The 18,614-nt window shown below is 42.8% G+C and overlaps 1 protein-coding gene across 1 annotated transcript in view; it reads right to left on the bottom strand.

Moving 5' to 3' along the window:
- Window positions 1–18,614, bottom strand: part of LOC120877676 (probable maltase-glucoamylase 2) — an 89,997-nt gene that overhangs the window by 31,170 nt on the left and 40,213 nt on the right. The window contains exons 20-31 of the mRNA XM_040260030.1: window positions 18,062–18,186; window positions 17,208–17,296; window positions 15,636–15,685; window positions 9,714–9,881; window positions 8,145–8,300; window positions 6,738–6,875; window positions 6,594–6,683; window positions 3,606–3,760; window positions 1,852–2,020; window positions 1,206–1,302; window positions 628–740; window positions 43–168 (exon numbers count right to left, since the gene is read on the bottom strand). Coding sequence (XP_040115964.1) covers window positions 43–168; window positions 628–740; window positions 1,206–1,302; window positions 1,852–2,020; window positions 3,606–3,760; window positions 6,594–6,683; window positions 6,738–6,875; window positions 8,145–8,300; window positions 9,714–9,881; window positions 15,636–15,685; window positions 17,208–17,296; window positions 18,062–18,186 — 1,476 coding nt within the window. The remainder of the gene's footprint in view (window positions 1–42; window positions 169–627; window positions 741–1,205; window positions 1,303–1,851; window positions 2,021–3,605; window positions 3,761–6,593; window positions 6,684–6,737; window positions 6,876–8,144; window positions 8,301–9,713; window positions 9,882–15,635; window positions 15,686–17,207; window positions 17,297–18,061; window positions 18,187–18,614) is intronic.

The following is an 18,614-nucleotide window of genomic DNA, read 5'->3' as shown; positions in this document are numbered from 1 at the left end:
CCCACCACTAATTAAACCACAGACTGAATGAGGGTATCATACATAGGGAATCTGAGCAGCCATCATTGCAACATACAAACTGGAGATTTCATAATCATCCTGGTATCCATAGCGACTCAGCTGGAATCCCAAGGCCCAATAGGGAATCATTGCTGGCCGACCAATCAACTAAAATAAAAAAGAAAAATAGACTCAATTACATTTCTTTGGGAAGAAAAGATGATTGGCTTCTACTTGAAGCAACTTGAGCTCTTCTATGAAGGTATCTCATCTAAGAGGCCTCACTCAAGAAAAATAAGAAAGTCAAATAAATATGGATTAACTGTAGAGATGCAGAATGATAGAAAGTCTCTCTATAAACAGTATCCACTCTAGGAAACCTGAGAACTCAGTGATTATCACTGATTTGAAATTCTCAGAAAGGCAAATAGTTAAGAGAAGTATGGGATATCAATATGCCTGTAGAGCCCCTAAACACTAAATCCTGACTTTCAGAAAAGACAGCAATAATGTAGTAGGGACATCTAAGGGTCTTAAGGGGGGGGAAATGGCCTTTCTCAGTGCTAAGAACGTGGCAATACCCAGCAAACATTGGATGATATATTGATGGGTAGAATAACTTCCAACCTCAGTGTATTGCTGAGTTACAAGCTCAGGGGTTGGCCCCAAAACCATATAAAAGTCCAAAATGCCTCCTATGGTGCGGTATGTCAGGGCAGGAGTAGGCTGGAATGTCACATCTGTTAAAAAAAAAAAGAAAAAAGAAGGTGAGGAGTATCCCTGGTACTATAAATCACCCAGTCAGGGAATCTGCCCTAAATTTTGCTATTTTCACTTCTTACGTTCTTATTTTAATGCCCACCTCCTCTCATAAGCTGTTTCCCATGCAGTGGAATCAGAGAGGGATATTCAGGTACCTCAAACATAATCTCAGTCTCAACATCTTACATCACTTTGTGAAAAAAGAGCTAAAGTGTACAGTAAAATAAGGTCATACAAGACAGGCACTGTGTTTAGCGAAAATCATACCCCTTACACCTGGCCTAGTGCTCTTAGTAAACTTGAATAAATGAATGAATGGTAGGTGAGTTTATCTGTCTCATTTCCCTTGCCCTTGACTTTCCTTATTTCTGTTGATATTCCAGATCGCCACAAGTGGTCACAGATGTTTCTGGTGGTACCCAGGGATTGTGTGACTGTCTTACCCATGGCATTGCTGTTCAGCAGGAGCACTCCATGGGCACTGCCATCCTCCTCCAGTGCCATATAGTAGGGGTGGACACCATAGGAGTTCTTCTTATACTAGGAGAGTTGTGGGAAAAGCAGGTGGATAATCAAGAAGAGAAAATCCAAGAAATCATTTTCACATCATAACCCAAACAGCAAACTCCTGCACAGTACTGAAGATTCAGTACAATGTCATGTCTCTTGTGAAGACTTCTTGACCCTTCCTTCCATCCCAAGTGAAAACCTAAGTGCCCTCTCCTCCTATGCCTTCCTTGTTTATTACTATACAAATCTATTGTAACACTGGTTACACTGTGTTACCATTGTTTCTGCCTCTCTCTCTTTTTCTCTCTTTTGCTAGTTTATAAGCATCTGGAGAAAAAGACAGTATCTTAATAAGACACTGTCTCATTCTATGTGTGCCTGACATGTAGAACATATTAAATAAAAGTTTGTGAAATAAATAATATCCATAGTCCACAGGAAATATATATAAATAGGTAGTTTAGGAACAGAAAGGAAAGAAAACCTTAAACATGGTATATTTCATTTGAGAGCAGAATACACAGGGAGTAAACTAAATTTATATACAGTAAAAAGATTGATGATCTTGTCTGTGCTTACCGCTGGTGGCTCATCTCGGGCAAACATCCCCCACGTGTGCCAGCTTATGTTTCTTCTGAAAGTTGTGTGCTCAGTTTCCCCAAAGCCATAGAGGTACTGAGAGGGGAGGCGTGTGGAGATGGAAAGGAACATGTCCCTGAAGGTGAATCCAGGGAGCTGAGAGTCCCAACTGCAACACGAGAGCAAACCTTGGTTCAGAGCTGGGCACAGGCCAGCACAAACACGGGCTCCATGAGGATCAATTCTGAAGCCTCCTGAGTGGCTGAATATCTGGATCCATGTTCAAATACTGTGAGACAACCCAGGTCATAACAAGGGCCATAGTTTGCTGCCAAGTTTTTGTGCTGGCATGTTTATTTGTTATCTGTCTTTTGTAAGGCTGAGAATTCCTTTACTTGGTCCTGGGTTCCTGGACAACGAGGACCACATCACCCTCATCTCTGTATTTCTACTTCTCCTTGCCCAACATATCAGCCTGAATAAATGCATGAATGAATGGATAAGATAGAAGCACATTTTTCTGTAGAAAATGTGATACTCTTTGAATGGTTTTCTGGATTGGCCAAAGAACTTCTTACTGTTAGGTAGTTAGAATAGGAAACAGGAGTCCAAAATGGTGTTTTAGTCCAACTTGGCTGAAAGACAAGGAAGGGAAAAAACCCGCAAAAATAGAACAAAGGAAGGTCAAAGGAAGGTCGAGGACCGGAGTGAGGACTTCAGGGAGAACAAACAGCACTTCTGGCTAGCCCAATTTGCATAGGGCAGGCCCCAGGGGAGGGAAAAACATACAAAAAGAGGGGCCAAAGGGCTCTCTCTCTCTCCCTCCTGCACGCTGGGGCATTCTTCTCTTCCCGTCTTTGGGTCGACATGCCCTCACACCTCGAAGATGGATTTTCCTGCTATTATCTAAATAAAATAGAGCTGTAACATGGAGCTGTAACACTGATTTGTCTAAGAGCTATAACACGGTCCGTTTGAGACCTGAGAGCTATAACACGGTCTGTCCAAGACCCAAGAGCTGTGACATGCTGAAAGCTTTAATGTCCATCACTCCAAATCTTTGTTGTGGATAAGACAGAACCGAGGAGCATACACTCACCTGACATTACCAAAGAAGGGAACAGACAGAAAGTCAGACATACAGTCAAAGAGAGCTGAAAGCACACGTGTGGGCCCAGGTCACAGTTTCTACATGGATGGGGAACCTCAGCCCCAGGCAAAATCCAGACCTTCACTCCATTCCACTCAGCAGCAGGGCAAGGGATGAGAGATGACAACTCCTTTCATGCTTAACACTGTGAAGAGGCTTTGAGTCTTGAGTGTCAATAGAGGCAAAGACTGTAAGAAGCTATTTTGCCCTCCTCAGTAACCTTTGTCCTTCTCTCCTGACTCTTCTGTTATTATTTCTTAATGAGGGTATATAGAACTGATTGCTATATATATGACAGGTTATGTCATATTTATGAAATAGAGTTTCCTGTCCTACTTAACAGGAACAAAGAATAGAACATGTATTTTCCTTTCTCTAAAAACAAGCACCACTTAATTAGCTTTTGTAAACCTTTGGTTGATTCATTTTTCTTGTTAAGGTCTAATGGCAAATAAAATTTTTATTGAAGTAGGGGCAATAGATACATTCTTCATTGAACATATTGACATGGAGCCTCTAAAATTAATATTTCACTTGCATTCATGAGAGCCACTACAATTAGATCTAGAACCACTCTAATTAGAACCAAATAAAGAGTGCTTACATCACAGTGCTGGAGCTTTTTCTTTGAATCTGGATCCCAAAAGGATTGTTCCGAATCTTGACATCATACAGACGGTTTTCAGGGGAGCCCACTGGAGACGAAGGGGTGTTCAGAGGCACTGGGACCTCGTACCTTTTATTAGTGGGATCATAGATCTGCCAAGAAGAGAGAAGGAAGCTTCTTCATGTAATCTCAGGCCTACAATTCCTTGTGCCAGCTCATATCAAATACAATTCAGTTTCCATATTTTCTGGCTGGTCTGAATCATATCAGGAGGCATCGAATATCCTGAAACAAACAGGTGTGAGGCCTACACACCTACTGTGCCCAATATGGAGCCTGAACTCCAAAAATGCCTCAATATGACCTATTCAAAGCCAGCAAGGGCATTTCTAAAAAATTTGTGATATAAGGGTATAGAATCTCATGGATAGAATGTATGTATGTGTGGGGGTGTATTTATGAGAGTGTGGTATCGGAATATGCATGTGTGAGCATGTGAGTATATGTTAGAAATTAGAGAATTGAATTTACTTATGGACACTGAGGTCTTCTTACTGGTGGAACTTCCAGGTATTGTATAGTTTTTCCATCCCTGAGATGGCTCTTTTGTACCCACTGCTTGTTCCTATCTACCTGACAGGTAGGAAAATTAGAGAAAAATGTGTGGGAAAAATGAGAGAAGGAAAGAGTATTGTTGGAGGCCCTGGAGTATTGCCAGGATGAGCAAGCATCCTCTTCCTTATCATATTATTAGCCACCTTTTTACACTTCAGACAAGTCTCTTTTCTTGATAGGTTAAGAAGTGATTTATTTAGAGAGAAACATGCTTCACAGACAGAGTGTGGGCCACCTCAGAAGGCAAGAACCACCTCAAAATATGGCATGGTTAGTTTTTATGGGCTGGGGAATTTCATGGGCTAATGAGTGGGAGGATTATTCCAACTATTTCAGGGAATGGGCAGGGATTTCCATGAACTGAGCCACCACCCACTTTCCAGCCTTTTATAGTCAGCCTCAGAATTGTCATGGTGCCTGTGGGTGTGTCATTTAGCTTGCTTATGTGTTACAGAGATCCTATATTGGGGCTCAAAGTCTAGTGGAAATTGACTTGTCTGTCATTTTGGACCCATTTGGATCTAATCAGCTTATGTCCTGTCCTCAGGTTTTGTTATTCTCTTGTGCCCTGTCCCCTTCCCTCCTGTTTCAGACAGGTTTTCTCTAAAGCTTTGCTTCTCAATATTGTGTTTGTCAGGCCAAAAGCAGCTTTCACAATGTTTCACAATGTTAAACAGGATCACCAGGGAACTTAAGACCACAGAATCTCAGCCTCACCCCAGACTTTCTGAATCTGGCTCTTCATTTTTGTAAGATCTCTGAGGTGACTCCTTAAACACTAAAGTGTGAAAAGCAAAGTCTAGAGCTGACCTGTCCAAGGAGGTACCCACCACATGTGGCCATGAAGCACTTGAATGTGCTGTCTGAATTGAGACTCACTATGAGTACAAAATCGGAGAAGGCAATGGCACCCCACTCCAGTACTCTTGCCTGGAAAATCCCATGGATGGAGGACTCTGGTAGGCTGCAGTCCATGGGGTCGCTAAGAGTCGGACACGACTGAGTGACTTCACTTTCACTTTTCACTTTCATGCATTGGAGAAGGAAATGGCAACCCACTCCAGTGTTCTTGCCTGGAGAATCTCAGGGACGGGGGAGCCTGGTGGGCTGTCGTCTATGGGGTCGCACAGAGTCAGACACAACTGAAGCGACTTAGCAGCAGCAGCAGCAGCATGAGTACAAAATACACAGCAAATTTTGAGGACGTAGTATGGTTAAATTGTATTTGGATTACATGGTGATATGATAATATTTTATTATATTGGTTAAATAAAATGTAACTAAAATAAATTTCATTCATTTTTTTCCAAATATATTTTTAAAACTATAGTTATTAGAAAACATGTATGGATTTTCCTGGTGGTCCAGTGGTTAAGAATCTGCCTTGCAATGCAGGGGATGTGGGTTCCTTCCTTGGTCATGGAACTGAGCCCCTGTACCACAACTGGGGAGTCCATGTGCTACAACAAAAGACCCCGCATGTGGCAATGAAGACCCATGGTTCAGACTGCATTTCTATTAGAGCAGAGAGAAGAGTCTTGAGAGTCTCTTGGACTGCAAAGAGATCAAACCAGTCAATCCTAAAGGAGATCAACCCTGAATATTCATTGGAAGGACTGATGTTAAAGCTGAAAGCTCCAATATTTTGGCCACCTGATTCAAAGAACTGACTCATTGGAAAAGAGCCTGATGCTGGGAAAGATTGAAGGCAGGAGAAGGGGATGACAGAGGATGAGATGGTTGGATGGCATCACCAGCTTGATGGACATGAGTTTGGGCAAGCTCCAGGAGTTGGTGATGGACAGGGAAGCCTGGCGTGCTGCAGTCCATGGGGTCAACAAAGAGTTGGACATGACTGAGCAACTGAACTGAGCTGAGTAGGTCTCCAAGAGTGGCCTCTTAACTTACAGCATCAGCACCATCTGGAAACTTGCTAGCAGTGCAAATCCTCAGGTTGGAAACTCTGGGGGGCCAGGCCAGCCATCTTGTAACAAGATCTGCAGGTGATTCTAATACAGGTGCAGGTGCCAAACCTTAAGAACCACAGCTAGAGGAATAACTCTGATGCCAGAAGTGGGTTGTTACCACTTATATGACTTACCACACAGCAGACACACTTTTCTCAGGGCTAAAGAAGGACTCTTTAAGGATGTTCATGACTTAGAGTACTCACTATTGTAAGAAATTACCACCCTCAGTGTTCTAAGGTTACATCCCACCCCAACTCTCTCCTAACTTGCTGATCTTTGCCTCTTGGGGCCTCAGCAGCCCCACTTGTAGAATGAGGGGTTTGGATTAAAGATGTTTCAATGTCTTCCAACTGCATGGAGCTGTCAGCTAAGAATCCCAACCATGGAGACACTGGATTACCTTGAACTGCAGCATGTTCTCTGTGTGGTAGATCACACTCAGGCGGAGAAAGCCGATGGTTGCAGAGAGAGTGTCAGAGGCAGAGGCAGCCTTCGCTGTGGCTTCAGGTGGGGGTAGCTTGTCCCGTGATGATGGTGGTGGCACTATAGCTTGTGCAGCTTCCGAGGCTGTCAGGTGGGTGAGGTCTAGAGTGATGCCCGTAGGCAGGTATTGAATGTTGCTGGCAACATAATTAGGGATGGTGTCATAGAAACAGGTGGGCACCCCAGGAACAGTCGTGGGCTGGAACAAGAGGAGGACTTCAAGGTCAGCCTCTGACACGATGCTTCGAGACTCTAATTACAGAAGAAGGTGGTTAAACCAGACTCAGTCTCTTACCCTACGTACATTGCTATGAGTTGAACTATATTCCCCAAAGCGATGGCAAGTCCTAACCCCTGGTACCTGTGAATAAGGTACCTGGTGCCTTGTTTGGAAATAGGATCTTTGCAGGTGATCAAGTTGAATGAGGTCATTGGGACAGAGCTAGCCAATACGACTAGTGTCCTTAGTAAAAGGGGAAACTGAGACACAGACATGCACCTGGGGAGAACATCATGTGAAGATGAAGAGGTCAGGGTGATGTTTGTACAAACCAAGGAACACTGCAGATTGCCAGCAAACCACCAGAACCCAGGAAAGGGACCTGAAACAGATTTTCCCTCTTGGCCCCTAGAAAGCACAAACTTTGCAGACAGTTTGATATCAGACTTCCAGCTCCCAGATGCTGAGATAATAAATGTCTGTTGTTCTAAGTCACTCAGTTTGTTGTACTTGGCTATGACAGCCCTAGCAAATGAGTACATCCATTTAAACATATACAGGGACTTCCTTGGTAGTCCAGTGGCTAAGACCCCAAGCGCCCAGTGCAGGGGGCCTGGGTTTGATCCCTGGTCGGAGAAACTGATCCCACATGCCACAGCTAAAGTTCCGACATTTCACAGCTAAGACCCGGCACAACCAAATAAACAAATAAAAATAAAGAAAATAAACACACACACACACACACACACACTGGCCTCATCTAATCGTGAAGGGGTCCTAAGGCAGGGCTCTGTCCCCCATGTCCTTACTGTCCCTTATTGTGATCTCGAGGAGATCACTGATTTTCTCTGGCCTTCATTCTCTCTATTTCTCAAAGGGAGAGAAACAGCATTACCTTACCTTTCTGCTTGGACTCTCCAATAGATGGAGGGGAAAATCACTTAAAATACTCAGTGCATTCCCACTGCATTACAGCCATGTTCAGAACAAAGTGGGATTTGAAACGGTGTGATTGTAGGAAAGAGTCGGTGAGTTGATCCTTATTCAGATCTCTGAATGAAATGCTGATCACCTATCACATGCAGCTGATAAAAACACCTCATCAGCTGCCATAGCATCACTTGCTTCCTGAAGATGATTACAGTTTAATCTATCAACATCTGGAAAGTGTTTGCTGGGTGCCCAATTACCTGTGGGACACTTTTTACAGCTTCCTGCTCACTGAGGCAGTCTGCTCCTGGTCCTTACCTCCCAAAGGCACCCCCGCTCCCTGCAACTCTCTTCGGAGACAGCGGGCTGCTCAGGAAAGCAGTTGAACTTCTGCAGGTCACTGACCGGAAGATCCCACTGAATGGAGAATGTTTGTCCCAGTACCAGTCCCTTGAGATCAGTGATGTTTACCACCTGAGGAAAGAGAAAGGGCCGTGATGACACACGAGACGAGGCGCAGCTGCCTGGATAATGTCCTTCTCTGATGATCGTGTAGTCAGGACCAGGGAAACCAGCCCTTTGACCCACGCCGCTTTGATGAGGAAAATTCGTAATCTTTTTTCTCCTCTGGGTCTTTTGACCTCTCTGTCAGGAAAATGAACCCGACTTCCTCCAGACCTTTCTAATCTCATGGAGCCAATGTGGGATACTGAATTGAAAGAGCTTCAGTCATGTTAAGGAACACAGATCACAGGCAGGGCGGGCATTTCTGATTCATTGCCCCCTGGGTACGGTGCTCAGACATTTTACTAACAATGGCAGTTTAGAGAGCTAAACTTTACTGAGTCTGTCAAGTACTGTGAAAACCACTTCATATGCATTATCTCTATGAGTCCTGTAAAACAATCCTATGCTATGAATAATAATATATTGACTATATAGTCAGTACTATATATATAATGTATTATATATAATATTATAATATATTCAATATAATACAAGTATCTCAGTTTTACAAATCAGAACCCTTAGGTTCAGAGAGGTTTACTGTTTTGCTCAAGATCTCACAGCTAGGGCTCAGCAGAGCTAGGATTAGAACCCTATTCTGCCTAATCCTATAAAGCAAGCTCTTGTCCTTTTCTATATGCGTTGTCAAAGTAGAAGGGGGCAGGGAGTTCCCTGGTGGTCCAGTGGTTAGATTCTGCACTCCCAATGCAGGAGGCAAGGGTTCGATCCCCCATCAGGGAACTAAGATCATACATGCTACACTGTGTGGCCAAAAGAAGTTTTAAAAAATAAAATTAAAATTAAAAAGAGGTCTGCTGTAAGGAACAGTGAATTTCCCAGTGCTTGAAATGTTAACTAATTATTGGGATTTTTCTTTTACAAAGATTATCGTGTAAGGGAAACATTCCGTAAGAACAAAAAGAATAAAAACTCCTTGTGTTTGATTAAATTCTCATTATCTGCAATGGTATAAAAATAGTTTAGAATAGGAAGGAAAAATAGCAACTGTGTCTCAAAGAAAGTCCTTAATGTGAATGAGAGAACACAGATGTCAATATTCTCCAGAACGAGGCCAATGTATTGAATCATATTTTCTCTATCACATCTGACATTAGCACATCTACTTTTAAATAGCCCAGAGAACTGCCTTCTTCAAGGGTATCAGCTCCTACTGCCTGCCTCAGAGTCCCAATGCAAGCAAAGCTCCAGGGTCCATATCGAGCATGCACAGATTTCTCCTTCTACATTCTCCCCCTGGTTCCCCAGCAAGCCAGCTGTCTCTGTGCCCACCCAAAGTCAACAGAGCAAGAACGAGCTGGCTGTCAGGAGCTCAGGCAAGAGCTGTTGACAGGGGCACCACAGCAAGGAACAATATCCCACCTTTGTTGATTCTGTGTAGACAACGTTTGAAATGGAGGTGGTAGCACTATTTAGCGAGACAGTAAAATTAGTAGGTTCCTTGTCCATTCCCAAGATGATGATATCTGTAAATGTGAGTTTGTCAGGGTCTGTATAATTAGCATGTATAATCGTTGCCTGCAGACGGTTCTGTGGGGAAAAGAAGTCAGTTTAGAGACCAGGTATATCTCATTCTGATTGTGTCCAAACACCATTCCATATCTTTCTGAGATCCCAAGAGATCCTTTACCTCTGAGGTTCTAAATGGTGCTGGGTGGTCATCCCCAGGGAATTTTTCAAGTAAGACTCATAATAGTCTTTAAGTAATCTTTTAGTAATATTATGTACTTGTTTTAGTTTACTGGTTCTATTACTCAGAAAATATGTTGCTGATACCATGGAATTATCAAACAGACAAGATGACACACTTAGAAAAAGAGACCCATAGGCATGCAAAGATATACACATTCATACACATACAAAATAACGCCCAAATAATTATTTTTTCTTTTAATGAGAATGGTGATAGCTAAAATTTATGAATGTTCACTGTGTGCCAGACCTTGTGCTAAGCATTTTACATGTATCATCTCATTCACTTCTCACAGCAAACTATGAGGTTGAGGCTCTAATGATCGCTGTTCTTCAGATGAGGAGCCTACAGCCAAGATAATGTAGAAAACCTATCCAGGGAACTACAGTTCAAAAGTGACAAAGTTGAGCTATGACAAAGAAGGTAGAACCGATGACTGAAGGAAAAAAGGGACACTTTGATGTTTAAAAAAATTAAGCATCCCACAGATACATGTCCAAATGATTTTTTACAAAAGTAATGTAATGGAGAAAGGACAGCCTTTTCAACAGATGATGCTGGAGCAATCGGACATCCATAGGCAAAACGCAAAATTCAACCTAAACCTCATGTCTTATATAAAAATTAACTCAAAATTAGCAGTTCCCTGGTGGTCTAATGGTTAGGACTTGGTGCTTTCACTGTCATGGCCTGGATTCGGTCCCTGATCAGGGAACTAAAGTCCCATAAGACCTGCAGTGTGGCCCAAAATTTTCTTTTAAATTTAATCTAAAAAAATTAACTCAAAATAGGTAATAAACTTAAATATAAAGGGCAGAACTAAAAAAATTTTAGGAAAAAATGAGAAGTATTGAAGATCTATAAAGAGTTCTTATACTAGACACCAAAAACATGATCCATAAATGGGAAAAAATGATAAATTAGACCTTTGAAAATTAAAAATTTTTCCTCTGAGAAAGACTGTTAACAAGATGAAAAGAGCAGCCTACAGACTGAAAGAAAAAAAAAAATTACAAACCATGTAGCCAAGAAGGGAACTCTCAAAGCTGAACAGAAAAATAAGTTAAACAAGTCAATTAGAAAATGGGAAAAAGAACTGGAACATTTTATCTTAGAGAATATACAGCTGGCTAATGAAAAGATACATGGAAAGATGGTCAACATCATTAAATGCCAGAGAAATACAAATTGAAACCACAATGAGCCATCACTGCTGCCGCTGCTAAGTTGCTTCAGTCATGTCCGACTCTGTGTGACCCCATAGATGGCAGCCCACCAGGCTCCCCCATCCCTGGGATTCTCTAGGCCAGAACACTGGAGTGGGTTGCCATTTCCTTCTCCAATGCCTGAAAGTGAAAAGTGAAAGTGAAGTCGCTCAGTCATATCTGACTTAGTGACCCCATGGACTGCAGCCCACCAGGCTCCTCCATCCATGGGATTTTCCAGGCAAGAGTACTGGAGTGGGGTGCCATTGCCTTCTCCAGAGCTATCACTAAACCTTTATCAAAATGGCTTTTTTTTTTTTTTTTAATGTGACAACATCAAGTGCTGGTTACAATGCAGAGAAACTGGGTGACATACATTGGTCGTCGAAATGTAAAATAGTATAGCCATTCTGAAAAAGAATTCGGCAGTTTCTTATAAAACTAAACCTATACTTACATAATACCCAGCAACTGCACTCTTGAGCATTTATCCCAGACAATTGAAAACTTGTGTTCACATAAAAATCTGTTCCTAGCAGCCTTATCTGTAATGACCCATGACTGGAAATACTCCCAGATGCCCTTACTTAAGGGCATAGTTAAACATATCTTGGAATGCTGCTCAGCAATAAAAACGAACTGACTTTTGACATGGAAAAGCTTGGATGAATTTTGAGGAAATTATGTTGAATTTAAAAAGCCAGTCCCCAAGGCTGTATGCTGTTTGATTACATTTACATAACATTTTTGAAAGGACAAAATTATAGAAATAGAGAGCAAATTAGTGGTTTCCAAGAACTAAGGATGAGGTTGCGGCTTGGGGCAAGTGGAGGCAAGTAGATTGGACAACAGGAGGGATCCTCTTGGCCATGGAAATATTCTGCATCTTGATAGTGAGAGGGTAACATGCACGAAGCCTAGGCGTCTCCAAACGGAGGAAAGAGGCTGCAAGTGTCAGACGTTTTTTTGTCTCTCTCTGTATACAAAATTAAAAGGAGGTTTCTCTTAAAATTCTGTGTTGCCATGACAACACCTGGTTCCACCTGAACTTGACTTTTCTCAAACCTTGAGCTAACCAATGCGGTTTTTCTTATGGAAATGTTTTTCTTAAGCTATGTTAATGAACTATGTATTTACCCTAGACTCTCTCTTTCTTCAAGTTGGTTCTGCCTAAGACTCAGAACGAACTTGACAAACCAATGTGTTTTACTCATGCAAATGTTGTCTTAAGTTATGTTAATGAGACTATGTATTTGCTTGAAAACCTGACTTTCTTCAAGATTCATGTCAATCATTTTATGGCCTGGGATGACACACCTGTGGCCAATGTTATCTCAAAATACATGTTGTGGGTGAGGGGCCTGGTGCTACTCTCTGAGTTTTGAGACATTTCCTTTCTCTAATTAGCAGACTGCTAGTAGCTATATAACTCCCTGCTAAAGACTGGGGTGGGGGGGGGGGGCAGTGGCGGGCACTCCTTCTACCCCCTTCTGATATCTATGTCAGAAGCTTTCTCTATCTCTTTTATACTTTCAGTTCAGTTCAGTCGCTCAGTCGTGTCCGACTCTTTGCGACCCCATGAATCGCAGCACGCCAGGCCTCCCTGTCCACACCAACTCCCGGAGTTTACTCAGACTCACATCCATCGAGTTAGTGATGCCATCCAGCCATCTCATCCTAAGTCGTCCCCTTCTCCTCCTGCCCCAATCCCTCCCAGCATCAGAGTCTTTTCCAATGAGTCAACTCTCTGCGTGAGGTGGCCAAAGTACTGGAGTTTCAGCTTGAGCATCATTCCTTCCAAAGAAATCCCAGGGCTGATCTCCTTCACAATGGACTGGTTGGATCTCCTTGCAGTCCAAGGGACTCTCAAGAGTCTTCTCCAACACCACAGTTCAAAAGCATCAATTCTTTGGCACTCAGCTTTCTTCACAGTCCAACTCTCACATCCATATATGACCACAGGAAAAACCATAGCCTTGACTAGATGGACCTTAGTCGGCAGAGTAATGTCTCTGCTTTTGAATATACTGTTTAGGTTGGTCATAACTTTTCTTCCAAGGGGTAAGCATCTTTTAATTTCATGGCTGCAATCACCATCTGCAGTGATTTTGGAGCCCCCAAAAATAAAGTCTGACACTGTTTCCACTGTTTCCCCATCCATTTCCCATGAAGTGATGGGACCGGATGCCATGATCTTCGTTTTCTGAATGTTGAGCTTTAAGCCAACTTTTTCACTCTCCACTTTCGCTTTCATCAAGAGGCTTTTTATAGTTCCTCTTCACTTTCTGCCATAAGGGTGGTGTCATCTGCATATCTGAGGTTACTGATATTTCTCCTGGCAATCTTGATTCCAGCTTGTGTTTCTTCCAGTCCAGCATTTCTCATGATGTACTCTGCATAGAAGTTAAATAAGCAGGGTGACAATATACAGCCTTGACATACTCCTTAAGAAGAGGTGGCAAGAATACACAGAAGAACTGTACAAAAAAGATCTTCATGACTCAAATAATCACGATGGTGTGATCACTCATCTAGAGCCAGACATCCTGGAATGTGAAGTCAAGTGGGCCTTAGAAAGCATCACTACAAACAAAGCTAGTGGAGGTGATGGAATTCCAGTTGAGCTGTTTTAAATCCTGAAAGATGATTCTGTGAAAGTGCTGCACTCAATATGCCAGCAAATTTGGGAAACTCAGCAGTGGCCAACAGGACTGGAAAAGGTCAGTTTTCATTCCAATCCCAAAGTTCACATGAACCGTGAACTTCCTGATGTTCATGCTGGTTTTAGAAAAGGCAGAGGAATCAGAGATCAAATTGCCAACATCTGCTAGATCATGGAAAAAGCAAGAGAGTTCCAGAAAAACATCTATTTCTGCTTTATTGACTATGCCAAAGCCTTTGACTGTGTGGATCACAATAAACTGTGGAAAATTCTGAAAGAGATGGGAATACTAGACCACCCGACCTGCCTCTTGAGAAACCTATATGCAAGTCAGGAAGCAACAGTTAGAACTGGACATGGAACAACAGACTGGTTCCAAATAGGAACAGGAGTACGTCAAGGCTGTATATTGTCACCCTTTTATACTTTAATAAAGCTTTAATACACAAAAGCTCTGAGCGATCAAGCCTCGAATTGGCCCCGGATTGAATTCCTCTCCTCCGGACACCAAGAATCCCAGCGTCTTTCACAGCTCAGCAACAATCTTTCAATAGTATAGATGTCAATATTCTTGTTGTAAAATTGTACTATAGTCTTATATGTTCCAATTAGGGGAAACTGGGTAAAGAGTACAAGGGAACTCTGTTTTATTTCTTATAAAATGGGTCTCTATAATTATGTCAACACAAAAAGTATCATTTAAAAAGCAATATGGGACTTCCCAGACTTCCCTGGTGGCTCAGATGGTAAAGAATCCACCTGCAATGCAGGAGACCTGGGTTCGATCCCTGAGTTGGGACGATCCCCTGGAGGAGGGCATGACAACCCACTTCAGTATTCTCACCTGGAGAATCCCCATGGACAGAGGAGTCTGGTGGGCTAGAGTCCATGGGGTCGCAAAGAGTCAGACAAGACTGAGTAACTCAGCACATGGGACTTCCCCGGTGGTCCAGTTATTAAGAATCTGTTTTGCAATGCAAGGGATGTGGGCTTGATTCCTGGTCAGGGAACTAAGATTCCACATGCCATGGAGCAACTAAGCCCATGCATGGCAACTAGGGCCAAATGCAGCCAAATAAATAAACATTTTAAAAATAAAAGGTAATATGAATTTAAAAGAAAGAAGAAATAAGGGAGCGAGAGTCCCACACAAGAAAGTTCTGCCCATGCACAAACAGACATCTAAGAAAACCAATTCAGGGTTCTCCCATCCTCTTCCAGCCTTACTGCCATTCTTCCTCTTGGTCCCCTTGGGAAGCAGACACCCGGCGAGTAATGCACTGCATCTCCCAATCTCTCAAAACTACCACATAATACCTGTGCCCAAGGCCAAGCTTTAGGGGCTAGAAAGGAAGTTCCTTGGTGGAAGAACTTCAAAAGGCTCTACATACCTCATCACCCCCGATCCACACCCTCACCCACTTGTACTCTCTCAAATAAGGGTACATCTTGGAAGCCCAGACTCATCATATAAAACTCAAAAACAATGATTTTTTTTTTTTTTCAGAAAAACAGACAACTTCTTCACCAAACTCATGCTGATTTTCTATCGGTTAGTGTTTCTAACTCAGATTAAAAATTTTCATTTTAATGCTAATCCTTTCTGAGACTGTGGCAATGAGGCACTGCCCACAAAGGCAAGCAACTCCAGAAAACCCAAAACTCAAAAAAGCAGTCACAAAAAAGAGCATGCCCTGTGGGTTCCCCCAAAAACCAGTACTTACAGAGGTGATGGAAAAATTATACAGAATATAATTATTTTCAGTAACAGCATCTGAAAGAGAAAGATGGAGGAGGGACAGTTACTACAGGAAGCACAACAGTTGGGCATCCTCTTCTCTCCACTGGGAATGCCTCTGCCAACTAGCTCTGCTCACCCAAGTTCTACCTATTTTTTTGCAGACTCCACAGAGGTCTCCTGGACTACTCCAACCGCCAGTAACTCCTCCCTCCTCTGAACTCCATGGCATAGGTGGAACCATTTTGTCGGCATTTCAAGCATTTGGGGGGCTTCCCTGGTGGCTCAGTGGTAAAGAATCTGCCTGCCAGTGCAGGAGATCTGGGTCCAATCCTTGGTCCTGGAAGATCCCACATGCCATGGGACAACTAAGCCCGTGCACCGCAACTGCTAAGCCTGTGCTCTAGAGCCTGGGAGCCGCAAGTCCTGAAGCGCGCATGCCCTAGAGCCTGTGCTCCACTGCAGTGAGAAGCCATGCACCACGCCTAGAGCGTAGCCGTCGCTTGTCACAAGAGAAAAAGCCCACACAGCAATGGAGACCCAGCACAGCCAAAAATAAACAATATGATAAATAAACAAACAAATTAAAAAAATTTTTGACTTGCATTTGTAGTTATCTACATGCCCTCCCTCTCTCTGGACGAGGACTTCCATGGCTATGACTTATGTGCTAAGTCACTTCAGTCATGTCTGACTCTGTGACCCCATGGACTGTAGCCCACCAGGCTCCTCTGTCCATGGGGATACTCTGGGTAAGAATACTGGAGTGGGTTGCCATGCCCTCCTCCAGGGGATCTTCTCGACCCAGGGATTGCACCTGCCTCACTTATATCTCCTGCATTTGCAGGTGGGATCTTTACCCACTGAGTCACCTGGAAAGTTTAGGCCCTGCACATAGCCCAATAATAAATAGCCAAGAACTATTAATAAAGGCTAATTCTATGTAGGGCAGATTTTTATATAATGAGACCCGAAGCTTATTTGAGGTACTTATGTGTGGAAAAACACCACACAAATTAGATACTTGCCTCTCAATAGCAACCAAGGCAATATTTCACAATCTATTAATAAATTGTAGCTTCCTAGGTGGTGCTAGTGGTAAAAAATCTGCCTGCCAATTCAGGAAACACCAGATCCTCAGGTTCGATCCCTGGGCCAGGAAGATCCCCTGGAGTAGGAAATGGCAACCTGTGCCAGTATTCTTGCCTGGGAAATTCTATGGACAGGGGAGCCTGGCAGGACAGGCCATGGGGTCACAAAGAGTCAGACTCAACTGAGCACATATATACATTAACATAATGTATTATTAATAAAGACATGCAAAGAAAGGAATAAACTAAATCCAATCATATCTTTTGCTTTGGTAGAATCAGTAACACACAAGTTGCTCATTTGGTCTATTTTAATGTATGTGTTTGGCTAGTGGAACTTTAAGAATGCATTGATTCTAAGCTATAGAAATAAGCATCAGTGATAACAAAGCTCATGCCATACTGGGCAGTCTGCCGAGATGAACTGCCACGGAGAAGTGCAGTGATGGTACCATAAGGAAGTCTACCTTTAGAGACACCATCATCCCAGTACAGCTGTCCCTTTGCTTCTCGCTTAGAGTCCAAGGCAATGATGAGTCCCAGAGAGTTCTTCCGGCTGTAAAAGAGCAATTCTCAGTTTCAGAGAATGAAGAAGAGATAGAATGGTCTTAAGCCAGCCCCCTTCATGCCCCAGGGACAAACCATTCTGGAGTCAATCTCAGCTATTACGTAGATACTGATGCTGTCTGAAAACACGGAAGCAGGGTGTGGGTAGACAGCAGAGGTGAGTAGTGAATGAGCTTAAGAAGAACAGTAGATTGGAGGCAGTTCTTGCTGAGAACTGCACTTGTGATAATACTAACAATTAGTACTTACTGGATGCTTTCCACGTGGCTGGCACTCTTCTAAGCATCCTGTATTCCTTAAACCATATCTATTATTTCATCTGAGCCTCTTAATAACTCTAAGAAGTTGAACTACCATCATCTCCAGTTTACTAATGATGAGCAGAGACACACAAAGTAAGTTGCCCGTGGTAACGCTTCTTGTATGTAGCAGAGGCTTGAACCCAAATTTTCTGGCTCTTGACCTTAATCTTATGTTGATTTTCATATGGTATCTCTTACCTCCTATTAACTTGCATTGTCTCATACCTAAGGAAATCTACTTGAGGATACTTTTTGACCTGGGGAATCCTCATGAGTGATTATTTTGACCACCCTTACAATTTGATGCAATTTACAAGTGAAAGACAATGGGAATGTAAAGAGGAAGTGAGAAAGATGAGTTACTGAAGCTATTTTCCTTTAGTTGATACACTTTCAGTTCCAATTTTTCTTTCCCATAACACTCTGCACCGTCAGAAGAGTGAGGAGCTTACCTGGCCTCTGTGGTCGTGTTTGGCCGCTGGATGGGAAAGATGTAGCCCCCTCGGAGGTGAAGTCCTATCCTATCACCTGGCAGCAGCATCTCCACAAATTGTTTCCTCCATTCTATGGCTACTTGCTAGCCAACAAAAGGGGAAAAGACCAGAAAATATGTTGTTTGGGCTACAAGTGACATTGGAATTATCTAGTTCTGTTGCTTCATTTTAAGCAAGAGAAAAGCAGAGGATCCCCCCGCCACCGCACCTCCCAAAGTGAAGTAACTTGCCCATGGCACATAGGAAATAGCAGAGCCAAGACTCCAGACTATCCTATTTCCTTATATTACACCATGCTGTGTGTGATTTCCCACTCGGGTTTTAATTCTGTAGATCATCACAACCTAAGGCCCACTATGAATCCACATAGCTGCAGAATAGCCAGTCAAATCTACTGAAAATTTCCATAAACCTACTCTAGTTATTCAAATTATTTCACTGTACCTCAGGAAAGGCCTTCTTCCCAGGAACGTACCCATAAGCAACAAAATGTAAAACCTTGTTCTATTAG

This window comes from Oryx dammah, unplaced genomic scaffold (genome assembly GCF_014754425.2).
Source record: "Oryx dammah isolate SB20612 unplaced genomic scaffold, SCBI_Odam_1.1 HiC_scaffold_18, whole genome shotgun sequence".
Lineage (NCBI taxonomy): Eukaryota > Metazoa > Chordata > Mammalia > Artiodactyla > Bovidae > Oryx > Oryx dammah.
This window is presented reverse-complemented; position numbering and strand designations above follow the sequence as displayed.